Raw genomic sequence first — 21,873 nt, 5'->3', positions numbered from 1 at the left:
GCCTTTGACAAAAAACTGTTGGAGAGTCTTCTGTTATTTAGGTTTGAGTAGTGTTCGGTTATGAGATAAGGAGTTATCAAATCAAAATCAGGACCTGACACCATCTTGATCTGCAAGCAAATTATAAACTATCCATTTTCTATCTATTTCTTCCAATTCAGGGGGGAGGCAGAGCCTATCCCAGCATGCAACGGGCGCAAGGCAGGGGACACCCTGCAAGTCCATTGCAGGGCAGACACGCGGACACAAATTGAGACATGCACACACTCACAAAAAAAGTCACCCTAAATTAAAAGCATAATCATTAATTAAACCCCTATAGAGAATACTGAGCATTACAACCACGTGTGTTCTCAGTTTCACAAGTCGAGCTTGATAACTGAGTAATAGAAAAATGAGCATCTTCAACAGAATAAACACAACATGTATTTAAAGTAAGTTACATAATATTTCTTTGTACAAATACAAATTTTACAATTTTGCCAGTATCAGAGTGCTGAAGTCTATAGACAGATAGATATAGTCCTATAATCAAGACATAAACACCATGAAGACAAGGAGGAAATCTGTGTCCCAGTAAAGAAAAACCCTGTCCAGGACTAAACCATTCTCTGTAGAATGCATGGTAACCAAATGGGAACTTATTTCTTATTTTCTTATTCAATACGCTGCACTGCCTAGGAAGGAGAGATGCCTTTGAGCTTCACAAGTAGGAAATCAGCATCCATCCAGGTGGATGCTGCACATTGGTGGTGGTGGAGGGGAGTCCCCATTACCTGTAAAGCGCTTTGAGTGGAGTATCCAGAAAAGCGCTATATAAGTGTAAGCAATTATTATTTACTGTATAATAATACTAACCTGATGTCTTTAAATGAAGAAAATCCCAGAATTCGGTCCTTATAAATTTAATGCCACAAAACACCTTAACAGGCCATTGAGAGAGAATTTGCACCCTAATAAAATATGGAATCTAACAAGGCCAAAATCTAAAAACAGATGTTTAAAATTAAATAAGAACCTGTTTCTTTAATCTGAATAAAGGCATCATCAAAATACTGTAGGAGAAGCATTTTCAGCCTGCAGGTTGCACTATAAAGGATATCAGAATTTTCAAATGAATGAAACGGCAAACTCCATCATACAGTCAAGCTCAGTGTCTTTTACTCTGTCAGTGCTCAGATTACCTAGCCAGAATCTGGTTTCATGTCTGAGTGGAAAGTGAAGGTCTCTCATAACTCAACCTTACGATAAAAACGATTATTATGATCATTGTTGTTTTTTGTTTCTGCCTTTGTGTCCTTCCCTTATTTATACTATGGTCCATTCCTACTGAGACAACCTTAATGACCTCACAAGGAATGGCCCAGTCACTGCTGAATATTCATTTTGTAACATGGTGGTCTCGATGATTTATGGTGAAGTTAATTTACAGTACCTGAGTAAATTATTAGGTAGTAGATTCTTTTGATCATCTGTATCTTCCTTCATTTTTACGTGCTTCATAGCCCATTGACAGCTACTGAAATATATCCCATTCTTCCAAACCTTCAGAAAAAGCCACTAAGAAATACAAATGGTAAACAAAGCTTAAACTCTGTTTCCACCCAAAAAACAATACTTAATGTATTTCCAGAGAGGAAGCCGAGAATTAGTATAGCCAGTTAATGACTAGTAGAACTACTTAAAATATTATTTGGCTATACAGTATTTACTGACTCAAAGACATACGATAGCTACCTAAACACTTAAGTCTATATCAATTGTTTTAAACTTACAAGAGGGCTAATTTTGTATGAATTCAACACATAAAGCTGTACATTACATACTGTACATGGCTGTTGATGACATTGTCAATACAGATCACATTAACCTAATTGTATTTTTATAATACTACTTTATGTCAAATTTGACTTTATACAATGATATTACAAAAACCACGGAACAAAGAAGTTAATTTTGTTCACATTGATTACGTAATACTGTGTAACATACTGTGGGTATGTAATAGACAGAAGTAGTCGTGGGGAGTAAAGGATAGATTTATGTCCAGAAACAGAAGAGTAGTGGAAGATATTTTAACTGTATACTTGAGGGATGGGTGGAAGTTGGTGAAATGATGAAGGAAATACTCTAGTTGGTCCTTAGAGCTTGTCATCGATGTAGAGGTCAATGACAAAGCCAGTGCAGGAACCAAAGAAGCATTCTACCCAGCCGACATATATATTAGCATAGCTGAGTCCCATCCTGGTGCCCATGGCAGCTACGCCAACCTGCTGATAAAGTATATTGTACAAGATGGCATTCTACAAGACGTACAAGAGTGTGGGTAGGTGGATCAAGCACTGTGCTTTTGTCCAGCATGTGCTTGAGGGCTGTAAGACCATCATTGTGGGGAATGATGGTGTATAAGAATGACATCTGCCTTTGCTGTTAGCAGAGACCCAGTGTGTTATTTGGTGTGGGTTGGGTTAGGATATACTCCACCAGCATACTGTCCAGAATCGCCTATATCCTTGTCAGCTTGATGTTGTTTTCTGCTAAACTTATGCAGCCATGAGCTGGAATCCTAATAGCTTTAATTTTATCCAAAGTGGTATTTTTAAGCAGTTGTTTTTGTTTAAAATAGTACTTCATTTTTTTCACTATACTTCATTTTTATTTTAAGATAGTGTATGTGCACATTGATAGCTTATACAATCAGGTAATTTTGAACAGATTGTTTTAAATTACTACATGAATTCATAATTTTTGAACAAACAAGGAGTTAAGTGGTCACAGGTATTGAATGTTTCACTCTAAAGAGTAAACTGAATCATTGAGAAACAAACACCCAGCTCACAATCCAGTAGTTGAGAGAAATAATTAATTCTGACAATAGCTTTATCTATACTCTGGCTCTATTAGACACCCTATATTGGATAAAGAGGTAAGAAAGCAGATGGATAGATGGAATAGCTGTATTACAAAAGGTGTTCACAGTGGATTCTGTCTAAAGTACCCAAAACAAAGACCACCCAAGAGAGAAATTGGACCGTCAAGTCAGTTACAATACTCTCCATATTTATTCATACCCCTGAATATTATCAAATTAAATTAAAACGTTTAAGACTCTTGGTGTAGTGGGAAACCTGCCAGGAAAAAGACACAGGTATCTTGACACCACCGACTGTGAGACAAGTGGTTCAAGAGCCAACTGTAAATCCAAAGCCAGCATTTGGAGATCTCCAATATATGCTGGTATCTTCAGGATAAAAAGCGTCGATGACTTTCACTTAATATTGCCTCCATGAATATGACTTTCATGGCCAGATTGCAAGGATGAAGTTTCATCTGAGGGTAAACCACAAAAAGAGGCAGCTTTGCAGACTACAATTGAATAACAATTGGAACCAAGTCTTATGGTCTAATAAAACTAAAAGCGAGAGTTTTGCACATGCTCATCAGCATTATGTTCGAAATGAAAAAGGTGAATGTTTCATATTCAGAAAACACACATGCCCACTGTGTTCTAGGGTTGTTTTGCATTTAAGGGTTCTGAAGCCCTTGTCATGATAGGGGAAATCATGAACTTCAATACATACCAGGATATTTTGGCCAAACACCTGGTTGCCACTGCCAAGAATCTCAAGCTTGGCTGAAAATGAACATTCCAGCATGACAGCGATCCAAAGCACACATTCAAATCAACAAAGACATGGTTAAATACACTCAAAATAAATGTTCTCAATTGCCCATCTCAATGTCCAAACCTCAGTCCAATCAAACATCTGTGGTTGGAATTCAAGAAGGCAGTCTACAGACGGAAACCAAAGGGCCTGAAGGCTCCAGAGCCCATCTGCCTGGAGGAATGGTCACAAATCCTCTTTGGAAGTGCCTCACTGCAGACTAGAGGAGGCATCTAGTAAGTGTAATTCATGACAGACGAGGACATAGGAAATACTGACTACAGGGGTGTGAGCAAATCTGACTCTTGTGTTTTCTGGTAATTCTGGTAATTAGTTATTAATAATATATATATATATATGCTTGTGCAGATCTATTAACATTAAGATATCACATTTTTTTAATTTTTTGTTTTGTAAATCCTATTTCTTTACACGTGAATATATCTGGAAAACACTATAGTCACGCGGGCTCTTCTTTGGAATGGTTACAATAGAAACAATACTATAAACTCTGAAAACCTAGTTTTCAGTCTTTGCACTTAATAATGTATTTCACATAATGTACAGCTATTTAATGAACTTGGTAACTGAGTGATCCAAGTTAGACCTTACATATTGTCCAATTAATGCTTTTTGGAAGACAAGATAAGATGGAATACAGTATTTCACAGATTGCCTTTTGGTTACTCGAAGACCTAAAATGTTGTTCTTATGTTCTTATGTTGTTCTTATATCACCTCAGTTTTTGTTTTTGTTTCATTTTCATTCATTTGCGTCATTTAGACAGCAAGCAAGAAAATGCATAGCTTTAATTGGTTTAGTGATTCAGAATTTTAACATTTTCTTCATTCAATAGCTCAATTATCTCTGTAGAGGTAATAATAGTACTACACGTTTAACTTCCAAATTTTGTGCTATATTGTTTAAACCATAGATTAGATTCTGTCTTGGTTAAGCAGTGATTGGTCATGTTGAGGTGAATCACAGCTACTTGTTTGGTTGTTCTAATTTGTCCTTTTTAGTCAATTTCATGCTGCACTATATTACTACACAGAAGTAATTACACTTTGCTATGAGGTTCAGAGCTTTAATGTTTGAAAGCTATACTACCAGTACTGTATGTTTTTCATAAAGTGTTTAAAAATATTAATAAAGATAAAGCTTGTGAAACTAGTCTAGATTTTATCTTCTTGAGCACAGATATCTGAGCTACTGCTCTGTCAGAATGTGAACCAAATCTGCGACCAGTGGTTCATCCAACTATCAAACCTTAAGTTTTTCTTCTGTATTTCTTTTCTTTTTTTTTCAGAAATGTCTTATCGTAAGTAAATAATAAAGTTCAGTTGCAAACATTTATTTTTGGGGGATATAAAGCCTAACTTATGTATGCTGTAGTGTGATTAGTGCTGTTTGGTGTACTATACACATATAGTATCATGAAAGGCATCGTGCTCTGTGGGGTTCTTATGATTTAAGAAGAAAGAAAAAAAATTTTCAAATAAGCAGGTCAAATGGCATGTGACCTGAATAAAACCAAGTAGACTCGGTTCTAGACTCGGTGTAGAACTGAGTTAAATCCAGATCTGTCTAGTCAAAGGGTTGGGATCACACTGTGTCCATCACATGAGCCAGTCAAAGAACAGAAAATTTCCCAGTTCTTCTATGAAAAGGAACTGTTTTTTAGGAGGAGAGGGTTTTTTTATCTTTTCATCTTGCGACTTTCACAGCCGTTCACACACTAAAATCCAACAAATTGACCAAATTCTTCGTGGTAATCTCCTTTGGAAAATGTTTTGCCTTTGAAATGGATCAGAAAACGAGCTCCCTGTCATGGTAAGTTAAGTGAGAAAACTGCCGCAACAACTACCCAGAGCTGGTGCAAAAGACTTAGAATGCTGATTTTTTTACAAAGCTGTTTAAAATTACTCAAACAGGTAACATGGTTGAGAGGTTTTTTACATTTAGTATTAAAGAAGAATCTTCTGTGGCTAACGGGTAGCCTGATCGAATTCTTAACATCATTTATTGTGTCATTTGTCCCCTTTCCTCCCCTAGATGTCCCACTGGATTCTTCGGGCCCCGGTGCTTGCAGACAGAGCCATTGCGGTTATACATGCCCAATCCTAATAAAAGTATGTTCGCTAAAAATGACCAGAAAGATATCATTGGGGTACCACTGAAACTGTAGCTCCCTCCAGTTCAGAGCTTCAACTAAAATAACCACTATTGCTGATCCGATGAGAGAAGCAACAAGCTCACTGCCACATCTTCACAGAAGGAAAGAGCCCAGTGGTCTCTCCAGTGGTATCGAACTCTGCTTTTGCTGTCCGGGTTTGCTCTGTTCTAATTTCATGTTTTCTGCTTTCTTGTTTCTCTCTCTCCTCTTTCTCTCTATTTCTTTCCTTCTCTGTGGTTTTGTTTCCTTCCCGTCAGGTGTCCAAATGACTTTAGAGGTGATCGCTGTCAAACCTACGTTATGGACGGTTTCTACCGTATGTTCATTTCTTCTTCTGTCTGTCTATCATTAATGTTGCATGGTGGAGTTGAAATGTGGCATGCTTCTGTGTTTATTTTAACTGTTGCCCATTTGTATGTGTTTGTTGATTTGTTAGTATGCTACTTTACAATAACTGTGTCCTGCCCGACAAGTGAAGCATTCCTATCAGCATACATGACCAATAAACCTCAGCGTGTCTCAGCATCGTACTGCATAAAATGAACAAGAATTAACACGAGTAGTAAAGCATGCAATTGAAAGTACGAACCTTGATCAAGAGATATAACAGCATGTGCTTTTGAACAAATACTAATCTAGCTTAACCACTCAAAGATGAAGGTTAAACTAGTTCGGGAAACTGCTGTTCTGCTTATGCATTTTCAGCAGCGCTATATCTCACAGGGATCTCTTTTCATGATGTGAACAAGGGCTGCCCAGCGCATTGTGTTGCATTAAGTACACTTAGTGTAGCACTGTTATCTGCTTAACTGCAATCCATATCAAAACGATTTAGAGAAGTGCGTGCAAAATATGTTGAAAGCAATTATGTCTCTAGGCCACTTGGCTGATTTTACTGGTTTCACATACTGTAAAATGGATATGTAACAGAAGTGTGATGGAAAAAAAAATATTCCCAAAATGTTTTTGCCTTTTTAATTTAGACAATCGTGTAATACACGCAGGCATTATAAAGAACTGTTTGAATGACAAGTCTGTTGAGAAAAGCAGCTTTTTTCCCTCAGCCAAATATTAAAAAGAAAAATATAAAACACTTTGGTTTTTTAAGTATGACTCACCACTGCAGAAAGGGACCATTTATCTTTTGAACTGGTAGTTAACAGCAATTACCCTTTTGAATTTGCTCGATGCATTAGCTATTGCTTGTAAGATACTTTCAGATTATTTTCTTCCTTGATACAGTATATCTTCTAATCTTAAATAAGGGGTTGAGCTATTTTGACAGTATGCCTGGAAGCTAAAACAAGCCATTGTGCTTCCCTTAGTTCCACTTTTCCTTTGAAACCTGCATTGTTTTTTTCATGGTTATGAATTGATCTGATCATCACTCGATTGGTTATTTTATTAAAAAATCCTAAATTTGCCAGCATTGTGTTTTCTGAAAGAGAATCAGATTTCCCACACTAACTGAAAAGAACAAGAACTGCAGGATATTAAGATCAACATGCTAAGAATAGACATTATTTACTGTATGTACTGTATCTGTAAATTTGTGTTAACATTTGTGCTAAATGTCTTTAGTAGTAACTTGACATATGTAGTTTTCCAAAGTTTGGGGTAATTCTTAAGTCCATACTTATGTACACCTTAAACCAGGAATTAATTAAGCATATAAAGAATTACCTTAAAATAGTACAATTAGTAAATTATGAAAGACCATAATCAACATTTAATGTAAAATGTATCTGAATGCCAAAACCTATTTTTAACTACTTAGCTGGTGTTCTTTTTCTGTAGTCTTAAGGAAAATAATACACCATGTAAAACAGGATCCATATGCCCAAGCTGTCAGCAAAATACCTGCAGGATGTATAAACCTACAGTACATGGCATTATTGAAGTAGGATAGGATAATTGTTGGATGGATAATATATTGATAATATCTACAGGAAAGTGAAACTTAATTACCTGTGGCAGTTTCATGGAATTAGCAGAACCATCTAAACAATGACTTCTAATTCCACTTCCCCTATGTAAAGGCAAAGTTTGTTGCCATTATGTTTCATCAGCATGACTAAAGCTCACTTTGTCCAGAGAAAAAGACATGCACTGTATGTATAAGGAGGGGTGAATTTTGAGTTTTATGATGTTCTGTAAGAGCAAGCATTTGCTATGGGAATTATGGGAATGAAAACATTAATTTGTTCAATAAAACTATAAAGCCAAAATGTTTAAAAGGCTTATAATTTTGATTTGCATAAAGTAATATTTACATTCCCATAATTAATAGTCTTTAATAATAATTAATTAACTTACGTTTAAGACAACAAAACCTTGTAATATGCCCGTTGCAAGACAAAGAGACAACAGACAATGCATACACATCTAAAATAGCAAAACTTTTAATCTTTCTCCTTTTCAAAGTGGAATTAAACTCCACTTGTAGATAGACTGATTACACTTAATAAAAATAAAGATACCTTCTGTTGCAACAGCAGCAAATCTATTGGATTTCTGCAGCAGTAATATCCTACAATTTGTTAAGCCCTGCATGTCATGTTTGAGTTAAACAAAGGAGCATGAGTATAATTAATAATCATCATATTAACCTTAAATAAAGAAGGAACAATGCTTGAGGCATGATGCATGAATGAAAAACAAAAGTATCCTAACTTACAGCACGCCAATTCAGTTGACTGCCAAAGACATACAAAAGCCAAAACGTGTGAAAACAAAACAACAAAGCTAAGACATAACTGGATTTTTTTTAACAAAAAAGAACTCTTTATCTCCTTCTAGGCAGGGAGAAGACATGATTAATGACCAGATGTAGAAACCTCACAATTTGCAATACAAGTGCACTCTGTAGCTATGAAGGAAATTAATAGGTGCAAGTGCGAGGCAGGTCTTGTTGCTATTGACATGGAAATGGCTGTTGGGCCATGACAGAGATATTCCTTGATAACATGCAAGGGAACTCTAGGCTCTAGAGAATACTTGCATAAGATTTATTTTTTAAAACAGACCCTGACAGTGAGCAGAACAAATTTAAACCACAGGTCCCTGTCATGCACTTCAGAAAGGAAAATGACCTAAGAGTCCTCTGATTACAAATGTGTAAACATAGAATATATTCCCCTTTAAATAAACAAACACCTGGTGACCAGATGGCTGAAGGGAATAGTCTTTATTAATATGACTCCCTTTAAAAAAAGGGACAGGGATACAATAAAGAAACAGGTAAGTTTCTCCTCAGCATTTCAACTCAAGTCTTTAAAGCCTAGACTGCCTAATTTAAGAGTTTTCCAAGGAAAACCATGTTAGTTACAAAGACAGAAGGAACTTTAAAGGTAAAAACTCCTAATGAATATACCTGAAATCAGTTGTGTAGTTTACAAAGGTCAAAGGTACAGTATGTATCCACAATTAGATTATTAGTTATAGAAATTAAAATATGTATTACATTTACAATTAATATATTTATTACTTATTCACAAGCTAATATTTCAAGTACAGCTTTTCTCTCATTATAGATTGTCAATAAGATTTCCAGCTGCCTCTGCACTTTTTACCATCAGAGACTGCTGCTCACAAAACTGAAAAGAATATTATTTGAAAAATGTAAACCTCAAGACACCACAGAAAATAATAATTCATCACTCAGTTAACATCGCAGGTAGCATTCTGAAACATTATAACATTTGACAATGACCGTGGCAGCCCCAAGTTCAAACTGTTCTCAAGGGGTAAAGAGTAATTTTTCAGGTAGGGTTTTTTTTCCACTGATAGCACCATTGAAAGTGACAGATTTCATGCTTCTAATGAAACAGCCCAGCTGATCCCAAAGAATTTGCCACCATTCCTCTGGGGAAGCTTCCCTCAGATCCTGCCAGTTTTTATGTAGGGTTTCAGCATTGTTGAAGACCTCTGCCAAGCACTTTCCAAAATTGTTCTGTGGGCAAGAGGCCCGGAAACGTTGCTTACCAAGGTAAGGCATGGATATTCTTTTCTGGAAGTGATAAGTAATCCCATATGCCTGGTAACTCCAGGTTTTGACATCTTAGGTAATTAACCCATCACCAGGAAAGGGCATGACGTGTGATATTTAATGGTATCACATTAACATGCTACTGGGTCATGATGAGCCGGATAAAATTAGAATTGCTGATGCCAGCCATAGGGATGCCATAGAGATGTCATTCAATATTGACCAGACATGAACATCGCAGGAGGAACATCACAATGGCACACCTCACTCACAGATCTTAAAAGTCCAGCATTACCCAATTACTGCACGTCTTCCCTGTCACCTACACCAGTTTCACTGCACTTGCCAATGTCTGGCAGTAACTAGCAGAGCTAGCTCCTCAAGTTCTCAGGCTTGGTGGTTCTCATCGCTGATATTGAGAGGTGGTCTGAGGCCTGATGTAGCTGCTGTCACAGCATTTCACACGGCTAGGAATGTATCATACAGTGCCCGAGTGACCATTATCAGCTATTGAGCCAGCTTTGAGATATTAAGTGGTGCAGCGGTATATGAATACAAATTCTTTTGCTCTAAAGCACCCAAATGGCTCTTCACCCTTCATTTTTGTTTTGACATTGCTCGATCAGCACAGGGAATATTGCTGACTGGCTGTATCCTGGACACATTTTTTTGTGCACTCTTGCACGGTGAGTGTCTCATCATGACATCTAACCTAACCATGATGTTGTGACTGTGCTGTTTGTAGAGCACGCACTGTGGCAAACCCAAACCTCAGTGTTTAACATACTACAGTAAGTGCCAACATCTGGATAAAGATGCATCATAACTCATGTTCTGTTCTGAAATTTAATTCCCCTAATCTTTATTGTTTTCAATATAGTTGTTACATATAAAGGAACACTTGTCTATATATAATTTATTGCATTCAAAATGCATTAGTATGATCCTTCTGATCAGATTGATCTGAGTCAAACCATCTGGGTCTTGGTGATTTGAGATAATCAGCTAGAAATAATAAAATAATCCTGTTGATCTGTGCTACACTGAGTTTTTAGTTTGTGAAGTGACTATTTGAACCAATTCTTCATTAACTGTCTCTTTCTTATACATTAATAAATTCTGTTAATTTTGCTTTAAGCAGTCAATGACATTGTTTGAGTTTTGACCATCTTGCGTGAACATCTGTTGTTCTTGGATGGAATGTCATTATTGCCCCATGTGGTAAGTTGCATTACCATGGGCAATTATACTTCAGGTTCTAATCTTATTAGGAAAGAGTCAACTATTTTCTCCACTCTTTATCTTATTACTATCATCTGATCCTTTTCTACCTCAAAAAATAAACATTGTCTCAAAGTAGCTAGCTCTGGCTGCTACTGTGTACAGTTGTCAGATTTCCCTTTGCTTGTCAGCTTATGGCAGATGGCTTGGTCACCATTTACTCAATTCTTCCTTCTCCGTACTCTACGGCTCTCAAAACTGGAGCCTGTGTCTCTTGTGTAAATATTAGTCGTCAATGTGTTTCACAATCCCAGGCCATCCTTCTCATTTTTGATGGTATCTGCCTGAGACCAAACATGACACAGATCTGTACCTGAATGGGTAGCAGTGTCATAGCACTTTCCAAGTGGTTTCAGTTCACCTTTATTCTCTATTTGCTGATTAGTAGTTACAATTCTTGTGCAAAATTGTGTTGCCCCAATGAGGTGATTTTACCTGTCAGTTTTCTGTTGTTTTTCTGTTTCTTTCATAATATGAAATTCTGTTGGAAGTCTATTGTATAGGATTTTGATTTTATATATGATCAGTGCTTCAACCAAATAGACAAATGTACCATTTAGGGTAATTCAGCACAATTATTAACATTCAGATATGACAGTTTCATGACTTTTCATATGAATTATGTTTATTCCCCAACTACAGTACATGACATCAGAGGTGCTAGATAGATTAAACAGGCTAAAATACACACTCACTGGCAAAATAATAGGACACAAAATTAACAGACTGTTTGAGCAGCATACAGTCCAGTGTTATCTTGCGGAACATTGTTACCCTGGCTAAGGCAACACCCTGGTCAAATATATATATATTTGACCACGTGTTCATTTTTCGTGTTGTTTTGGATAGTTTTAACTGTAATTATCCTAACTGTACTTTATACAGTATATAGGTTTGGCAGGACCTTATTTTTATCTTGAAATTCTGTTAAACATTTATCTCCTCTTACACTCATGGATTTATAAAAGAAATGATAGCATTAAGAGTTGAAATGTATAGATAAAGGACTTATATTAACTGGCGAGAATATGTGTTCCATTAATACAGTATGTATATGACACAGCAAATAAAGCAGATACTGTACAGTATTTACCTATGTGGTAGACAATCAGCTCTGGCATTGAGCTGTAAATAATTTAATCTGTAGAGCACTGATGTGTCAGTGCATTGGAGGCAAAGCCAAGGAAGAACGTTCCCAGTTCCACATGTCACCAGCTGGTAAATTGTACTTTTACTGCGGGTGATTTTTTTATGACTCATTTCATTTTTGGGGCACAAAAAATTATAGAGTAATAGTGCTTAGCTTGACCTTAAATTAAAAACCATGAAAGACTGGGGAAACCGCTGTAATGCAACATTTGTAAGACAGAAGTCTCACCAGGCAAATATCATATTACTGAAAATTTTAATTTTAAGAAATTTAAATGGAAGCTTCTGACATATTTGGATTTATCTAAATCTTCTAACAAATCAATACACATTCCAGTAACAGTAACAGCAATTTATTGATTTACTGTATGTTCACTTTTATTATGACATTACTGAAACTGCCTTTTAATAATTAGCTGCTAAGTCCTCAATACATTAGCATTATCCTGGAAATTTAAATGAATAAAAATTTAAATGAATAAAAATCCAAATAAGTGGTTATAAGTTCACACTGATATATTATGAATTCTGACCAGCAATTGTCAAGAGCCTGTTTGCATTGTGTCCCAGCCTGTCTTTCATCATTCCTCTTCAGTCTCACATCCTCACTTATCCAGGGTCGTGCTGCTATTTTTTCTAAAAATGTATTTCTGTCTCTTTACAGAAGCATCCAGTAGTCTCTAGTTATGCTCATGGTCCTTCTGTATAAATCTTCTTGCTTTGTATCTTGAAATTCAGAGAAGAAACCTTCATGAATTATGTATTCAGCTGAGATCTTTTCCACAATATTCCTAGGATCTTTCAAAAACAGCCGAATATGATCCTGGCATCAGACTGGTAAATCCAAACTAGCAATATGAAGTGGTCTTGAAGCCTTTATTAGGGTCTTACCTAACTAAGAGGTTGTTTTTGAAATCTCTCATCCATCCATATTATGATCCAAGGAATAAAGTTGCCCAACCTTTGTGTAGCTACCATAACCTTCACCAAAATCTTTCTCCGCCACCAGGATTTTATATGCAATATTTTTTTTATCATGTAGATTTTGCCATCTATGCAGAAATAGTTCATTTTGACTTGGCATGGTTTGAACAAATAGGATCTAACCCTTTCTTCTTTTTTGTAGAGTACGTGCTGTTTTTCCTGCTACATACCTTCAGAAACATTGTGTCTTCCTTCTTACTCTAAAGACCATTGCAATTGCATTTTGCTTCTGTCCCTCAGTGTTTTACTGTGCTGCAGTAGCTGTGTCAGTTCCATTCCACTTCCCCTCCTTGAAAATCAAGCAATCAGCTCTTTCATCTCTCTTTTTTAGGTCTGCCAGATATCTCTCTTTGCAGTTACTGAATAATTAACTTTTCTTTCTGCTGTGAACATCTAGTAAACCTTTTTGTCAGCTGCTTTCTGGTTGTCTCTAGCACCAGGTACAGTAACTGTGTGATTGTTGCGTGAAAAAATGATCTCCTGACATTTCAGATCTTGCTGATGTTCTGATATTCTAACTCCACTATTATAGGACACCACTGCCTGCTAAATGCTTGTATTTTGTATGTGGTTTTCTAAATGTGCTTAAACTAGTTAATTAAAAGTAATTTCAGCAATTTGGTTTGTTTTTAACATTTGATATTACTTAGTATAGAGACGATATACTTTTGTGATTCCAAATTTGTATTGTATTTCTTAAATAAGTACAGTAATTGATTGCTAGTTAATGATTTTTAATTTAAATTTAGAAGTAGTGAGAGACAGAAGCCAGTAACCTTCTGTCCCAGAACACTGTTTTGTACCATAGCACAAGGAGCCTCACAAACTGTACTATACAGTATACGCTTGGATGTTACAAAATTAACCTGCATATTAAGTTGGAAATTCCAGATTAGGGAAACCAGTGAAACACTGACTTTTTTGCTTCAAACACTTAATGACAATTGGCTGTTCTTCTCCATTTTAGGAAGAGGTGCCGGTTTCTACAGTATGTCACCCATGACCCCATGTTGCCTGATATTCCAGTGTTAGCCGATTCAATCTTTCAATATTTGAACATTGATATGAATGAATTTCTATTTAAAAGGGAATTTGGAAAATAGCCTGAAACACTTTAGAAACAGAATCTCTCCTTATTAATTACTAATGCGGCATTGCATTGTTTGAGATAATGTGAGAATTCAATTATCTTTTTGCAGACAGTATAAAACAAAATGTGTGTCAATGTGACGACAGGTGCCTGGTAAGGAATGCATGCTAATGCATTTGTAGATGCAAAGGTGATGTGTAGCCACAGGTTCACTGTCTTTTACGTGCTGCAATCATGCATGACTTAAAAAAGGAGCTCATACACACTGGGCATAATGGTGACATTATACCACAGCATGATGTCTTTAAGACATTGTGTGTCCATCCATCCTTCCATTTTTCTGGACGCCAGTGGTGCTCCAGTTGACCATGTCACAAGCACCTAAAGATCCGATCACTTGATCATTAGATTCACACTGCCACAGTCTGCACATTACCGTGCATGACTGGCCCCTGGAAGTTGGTAACAGGTGGTTCTTTCAGATGAATCATTTCAACAAGGGGATGGCATTGTTTTGGAAACAGCAGACAGACATTAATGGCAAGAGTCATGCATGGCTTTCTGCAATGACATTGGACCATCATATGGTCAGGATGAATGAAGTCAGTAGACGTAAAGTGTGTTAACACAACCACCTCTAAACAACACTGTTTCGGAAATCACTTTTCCAATCAAAAAACAAAATGGTGATATGTCAAGCAAGCGTTTTCCCATTAAGGCCAATGGTTTGAAAAACAAATTTATCCAAGTGCGATAAACTTCATATTATCCTTGGATTAGGCCTGCTGGTGTATTTGGTGAATCTGGCAGAACTGGAATTCCTAGTATTCCCAATAGCATGCCATAGATGGCATTCACTGCAGAGTCCACATCATGCCCTAGTAGTATCACAACTGTGCTTAGAGCATTCACTGCACAGGTTGTGTTGACCCCTAGTAGTGTCATGACTGCAGAGAACTTTCACTGCACAGATTGTGTTGTGATCATGCTATGACTGCATAGTCTGGAGAGACAAACAGAGCCTGCATATTAGCTAGAGCAATCTGTGTGAGGGTAAACTGTTAAAAATGCATGTACTGTATGTTTAAAGCAGGCATTTATATTTATATTGTACGGCTCCCCACCGCTGGGGACTCAAACCCGGCCCTCCGGCATCACTCATCAGGGACCCAGCCAGTTGAGCTAAAGGGAAATCTCCCGTCAGCCCGACGGCTGTGGTCCCTGCTATTCACAGGGAAGGCCATATGCGTTACAATATATATTTTATTATTTTAAAAACAAAAATTGTACCCTTTACATTTTAAAGTATAAGTAAGCTAATATTTTCCATGTTCGTGTTGCACAAACAAGGATTCATTTTGTTTACGCTAGGCTACTTGGCCAGGGCTGCAGGAACTGTCCACTTTTTTAAGGACACTTATAAATACTTTTGTTTGGCACTCTTCAGTAGCAGGGATAGCATACTTCAACATCAGCTACAGCTTAATTTATATATATTTAATTTACAGTTTAATATATATATAATCTCTCGATATACTGTGGGTTTACTGAAAATTATTGAATACATTTAATTTTTTGAAGCTAAATGAGTTATACATTAATAAAAGAACTATTTATACAAATTGAAAATTGTGCTGCAAAACAGCTAATTTTAGTAAAGGAACAAGTAAAAAGCAAAGAAAAGAAACAACATTTTGGCTGTGGAGCCTTCTCCACACACATCTTTCCACTTTTGTAGTTAACCAATAAAATTAAACATTTTCATCATTTAAATAGCTTTTGTCATATGATTTGTCAGGTAAATTATCATTACATGACACCTGATGTTAACAGCCTGTGTACTGTATCTCATAAAACTGCTCGAGTACTTCAAACCATAAATATAATGTCACGGAAACAAAACAAGTAATTTGCTAGGAACAAGAAGGAGACTATTCATATTCTGATAAGTTTTTAAAGTTACTAGTCATCCACACAAACCTTAAGGATGCCAGCCTGCATTCATACAGGTGTACAGTATGTCCTCCTGGCTGCTGGCTCACATTGACTTTTGGAGAAAGCCTTGTTTCCAGCAGCTGTGAGTGACATCAAATGAACAGCAGCCTCAAGGACACATTGTCTGCATGAATGCCAGCTGATTCCATGATAAGAGATATCATTGGACATGGAAATTATTTCTATTTGCGTGAGAAGTAACCAATGACAAGAAAAATACTGCCATGCTACTTTCTCGTAAAGTTATCCACATTAGCGCTCCTGAGCTATAACATTGTGAGCTAGATGTAAATTTACTTGATGTTTCTAAAATATTTAATCGTTTCTTTGAAAGTCACTTAAGCGTTTTTTTATGTTTAACTGGGTACACACTTTCCTGCACTAGATGTAAAAGTCATGTACTGTACCTGCAGTATAACACAAAAACAGTGAGAACCTCCAGGATCTTAACAGCAAGAGAATATATCTTCTGGAATCCGCTGAGTCAGTTTCAAATAATCAAAGCTGAAACAAGGCTGGTTTTGCTGGAATGCTTGCACTTTACGTGTTGACCTCTGTCGTCTTTCCAGGGCAGAATGTTAGGCCATTTTTTATTTAAGTGCTTTTTTTAGATTTTGTTGCAGTAAAAACTCCATGTTCCAGAACTCCCAGATCATTCTTTTGATTTTTGGCCATGAATGACGTGTTCTTACAGGTCTCTCAAGTAATTTACCTTCCTGCTGTTGTAGATCTTTTTCTCTGTGTCACAGATCCAGGTAGGATCCTCCCAGTTGCTCTTCTTACCATCCTGTTTTCTCTCCATGCTTTGAGCTTGACTTCAGGTTTCACATTGAATCGTTACCCATTACCATTTAAATCTTAATCACACCCCTTACTTATTCACTGATCTTATGCACTTGGAAAAGGCTCATGACAATTTGTCATTAGTTTTATGGTAATTAATGAGAATATTAGTGGTTTATGTTAATAATTACTTATCCAGCAGTTGTTTGTAGAGATAAACCAAGTAGTAGTGTTAATAGATTTTCCCAGGAAAATCGGATTTTACAGTGTAGCTTTGCACTGTTAATTAATTAATGAAAGTAATTTTATATATTCTCCACTTCAGCACACCTTATGATAGTCTTTCAATGCTAAGTTCTAGTGCAGAAAATGTCAAACATTGTCTTGTGGTTATAATTCTGTTCTCTATTGCTCTTTTAGTCAGTTACTGACTGTTCCCATTTTCTCACTGGTACAAGCTACAGCTCTCTGCTTCCTATCAGCTTCTTGCACATGTGGTTTTGCCGTTTCGTTGATACTTCACTTCGCTGTGGAATGAAAACCAGTAGCAGTATGAGCTATGGCTAGGAAGAGGTTACCCTTTGACTTTTAAGTAGTCACTCTGCCTTTTACTTTAGCTGTTTTTAACTTTCTGCCTCTATTGTGTGCATTACAGCTATGATTTGTATATGTTTGCAGTCTACACTCCATTATTCATGGATTTTTCTTGTAGTTTCTCCTGCAAATACCGTTTCTTTGTGATGACTGATTACGGATACTCATTCTCTATTTAGTTTTTCTTTTCTTGGAGCCACGGTCTCTTATTCGCATTTCTCATCTCCAGCCTTTGAGGCTCTAGATGGCATGTCCCAGTTTTTAACCCTTATTCAAAATTTCCTGCCATTCTCTAAATAGAGAAGTATGTTGCATTACAATGAATAATTGTCTCAAGGGAATAACTGAGGTAGAATTCCGGAAAAGTTTCTGAACATTTATATTTATAAAATAAATTAAAACATGGGGAACGGGTTTATACTTTGGAATAAGTTTGGAATCACCATATGTTACTCAACCAATTACCTCTATGATCCCAGTATCAACCCAAAACTGTGTTCTCCAAAACACTGTCAGAGTCATCTGTCATTTGGTCTACTGTGAGTCCCAGTGTACATGCAGCAGAGTTGGCATTGATTGAACAGCTTGATCGTATCAGGTACCCTTTTATTCTTCTCTCTTCAAGGCTAAAAAGGTTCAGGTCCTACAGCCTGTCAGTGTAGGAAAGGACCTGGTTGGTCTTTTTTGGTCTTTTCTGATCTCTTTTCTGTAACATGGTGGCCAAAATCGATTACAGTATTCTAAAGGAAGCCTTACTAGTGCTTTATGCAATTTTACCATCACATCCCTTAATTTAAATTACACACTTTTGACTATATATCCTGACTTTGTCTTTTAATGTTTCCCCACATTGTCAACATAAACATCTAAATCTCTCTCATAAGTAGCCTGTTCTATCACATTGTTTTCCATTTTGTATTTATAGTTTATTTTTACTGCCTGAATGCTATACACTGCACTTGTCTACATTAAATGTTTCTGCCAGGTGTTTGCCCAGTTGTGAATTTAATCTAAATTGTTTTTTTGTTCTTTTTCATACCTACTCATGCTGTTTCACTATATACTGTACTGCACACACCACTGATACTACAAAGCCAAACCATTTACAAACCAATATTTTGGTTTATACTAAAAAAAAAAATTCATCCGTTTTCTTGTAGAACAAATGCCATCACATAAATGAAAGATTAAAATACAACCCCCACAGGTGTCATATTGAACCAAACTGTTTTAAAATTACTTATCACCTAATTTTTGTAAACAGTGTATACTCTAAATTATATATCCATACCTGTAAATAAGATTTAATTATTATTTTCTCAGCATGTATGGCATGTCTTGTGTCTTGTCTTTGCACAATGACACAAACCTTGAAAAAACACCAATGTTTATTCCTCTGAACCATAGCAATTTTTTCACAACATGAATGTTTGACACGTGCTGACAAACTAAACGAGCATCATGTTTACTTCAGAGGTTAACAGTTCCTAAATTTACACGTTGCTACTGCAAATCCAATTTCTGTTTGGCTCTCTGCAACACAAATTTAGTTTAACTCTCAGAATGTGAAATCGTTTAAATTTAAATATTAAAAAAACTTTGAACAATGTGTCATTTCACGTTTAAAAGGAGAAGCTACATGACAGTAAAGTAAAAAGTTTTAAACTTTAGAACGTGAACGTATGTGACAAACAGACCCTTTCTTTACTTTGTTTGCTGGTTTCAGAGCTAGGACCCTGATTTTTAAACCTAGTTTTTATGCTCCAGTTAAAAGCTATGAGGCCTTTTGAAAGGTCCCTTATTACCGCTTGCACACCTATTTAGAAAGACATCATCTTACTTTCTTACCACAAGAAAATGATGGTGCTCTGCTTAGGAAGTCCATTGCACTGTAGTTTTGTGTTTGCTTTAAATGGATTTTTTATTTTGTGTAACTGTGCCTGTTACACAAAGAGTTATGATTTTAATGCTTGAAACAGCCTGCCTGTCCTTCTCATGTTTACCATAGATGAAAACAAGTTGAAACTCAGGACCAAACGTTGGCTCCTGCAGTGAAACTTGCTGAAAGAGACATCATTCGCAAATTTCAAGGCCTTCAGACAGACCTTCTTTACCCAAACAAGTACACAAAGTTCCTTCAGTTCCTTTAGTAATCGTGAAATAATAACCTTTATTGTACTGCATGTAGCACCTTTTGCAAATCTGAAAATATTGTGCATCAAACGTACTTGAAAACAATAAAATTATATAGAAAAATAAAGTTGGACAGGAATTAAAGCAGAAAAAATAAAAAGTAAAAGCGAACAGTAGGTCATGCACTGTGATTTTAGAAGATCTATGGTCTTAGAGCCTTGTGGTGCAGCTTGGGCACATGATAGTTAGATTCCCAATCTCTAATAGAGTGTCATCTTGATTAGGCCATGCAAGGTCAGTTCTGTCTTTAAGTATTAACAATCTGTTTCTTAGTAGATATAAATGAATATGTTAAGAAATACCTTTATATTTGAACTGGTAACCTAAAAGAGCACTATCCATCTGTGCCTTTGTGTTTGTCAGTCCTGTGCTTGGGTGCCCCTTAATGCTTAATGCTTCTCTAAGTTCAGTATTTGATTCAGCCAGTTCTCTGTCATTTATATTAAATGCTGCACTGCTGTAAATTGCTTACAAAGTCATACATGTCAAAATGTGCGAGGACATTAAATTATACTTCTAAAAGAAATGGACGGCAGTGTAGATATTAAAATACAGAATGAGGTGCAGGAAGGATTAAAAACCTGGAGGAGTGGGATTTGTCAGGCAGAGGTGTGGGAAACAGTCTGTTACCACAACTGTGGGCGTATTTTCAGTTTTGCGTCTTTACTTTGAAAGGAGAAGAAAACAAATATGTAAAAATGTAAATATTAACATCTACTTTTATTAGCTGTTTGCTTCTGAGTCTTCACATTTTGACTCCTCTGGCACGAAACGGATCCACAAAGTCTCTGTCAGAGAAACGAGGGCTGAATATTGTTGTGTACCAAATGGGAATGATGAGAAAAATCTGTAGCCCAATTCAGTGACCAAGGCAGAGTTTTTACACACGGTTGGCAAAAACCCTTAATCCCAGGCTTCTGAAATTACAGCTAAACCATAAGTCATCTGAAAATAATTATGTTTCGTTATTGAGGAGAACCCTACCCACTAAGAACCTTTTTATTTGAGTTGAAATATTTTGAAAAAAATATACATATTTAAAAATACCAAACGTCATGTCCAAATTGTTGCCCTATTTTAATGGTCTATTTTCTGTCTTGTCATCACCACCCATCCCCAGAAGTCAGTAAGATATTTACTGCTACAGCATTAAAATAACAAACTTGGCCTTTTGTGGGATTTTGGAGTTGCCGTGGTCTTGCGACAATGGCATGCCAGATTTCAGGGTGCCTGTTGTACATGTCGAGGTGCAAAGACATCCCGGGCAGGTTTTAGAAGAGCACTGATGGCCTCTAGGCCTGGAAGCAGAACCAAATTCAAAGATATAAACTTCCAATTGCATTGCTGGAATTTTAACATGTATCCTTCATGTGTGTTTAGGGGTCCATGTTACTTTATCTCCAGGTTCTTGAATTAAGACCAGCAGAAATGACTGGCACACGCAGAATCAAGAGCGCAGAGCTGTGAACACATCTCTCTATGACAGACTGCCGGTTGTGTGACTGGCTCTGTCATGTCCTTATTTCCGTGTCACATCTCCTGCTCTCAGCCAACAGATGACACGTGTGTAAATCTTTGCACCCAAAAAGCACAGAAACTCTTGTCTTAAAAATATATATATACCCATGGCTTGATAAATACCACAGCTTCAGTGAAATATTTCAAGATAGGGGCAGCAAAAGTCTACTGAGCTAAACAGAAGAGTTCTAGAAACTTTCTTTGGGTCTTTGGTGGAACTGCTTAGCAGATCCACAGAGACAGGACAGGAGGGTTACATGTGGAGCTAAGAGCACATTCTAGACTGCAATGTTCTTGAAAGCAACATATTAGAATTATGAAAAATCCACATGTCTTTGATTAATAAACTGTAAAATAGTTTAAAGGACAGTATGGGATGGGTAGTAGCACAGTGGCATACCGGTTGGTACCACTACCTCACAACTTTGGCTCCTAGGTTAAATTCCAGACATGTTCT

At 36.6% G+C, this 21,873-nt stretch overlaps 1 protein-coding gene across 2 annotated transcripts in view; it reads left to right on the top strand.

Moving 5' to 3' along the window:
• The window catches only part of LOC148821435 (pro-neuregulin-2, membrane-bound isoform-like), a 111,355-nt gene that overhangs the window by 69,924 nt on the left and 19,558 nt on the right, over window positions 1-21,873 (top strand). Inside the window, exon 5 of one of the 2 annotated variants that reach the window (XM_088932227.1) lies at window positions 6,099-6,157. In XM_088932227.1, coding sequence (XP_088788353.1) covers window positions 6,099-6,157 — 59 coding nt within the window. Of the gene's footprint in view, window positions 1-5,720; window positions 5,798-6,098; window positions 6,158-21,873 lie in introns of both variants that reach the window. The other variant, XM_088932230.1, reaches the window with a different exon arrangement.

The sequence above is a fragment of the Atractosteus spatula genome, chromosome 14, assembly GCF_055471065.1.
Source record: "Atractosteus spatula isolate fAtrSpa1 chromosome 14, fAtrSpa1.hap1, whole genome shotgun sequence".
In the NCBI taxonomy this organism is placed as follows: Eukaryota; Metazoa; Chordata; class Actinopteri; order Semionotiformes; family Lepisosteidae; genus Atractosteus; species Atractosteus spatula.
This window is presented reverse-complemented; position numbering and strand designations above follow the sequence as displayed.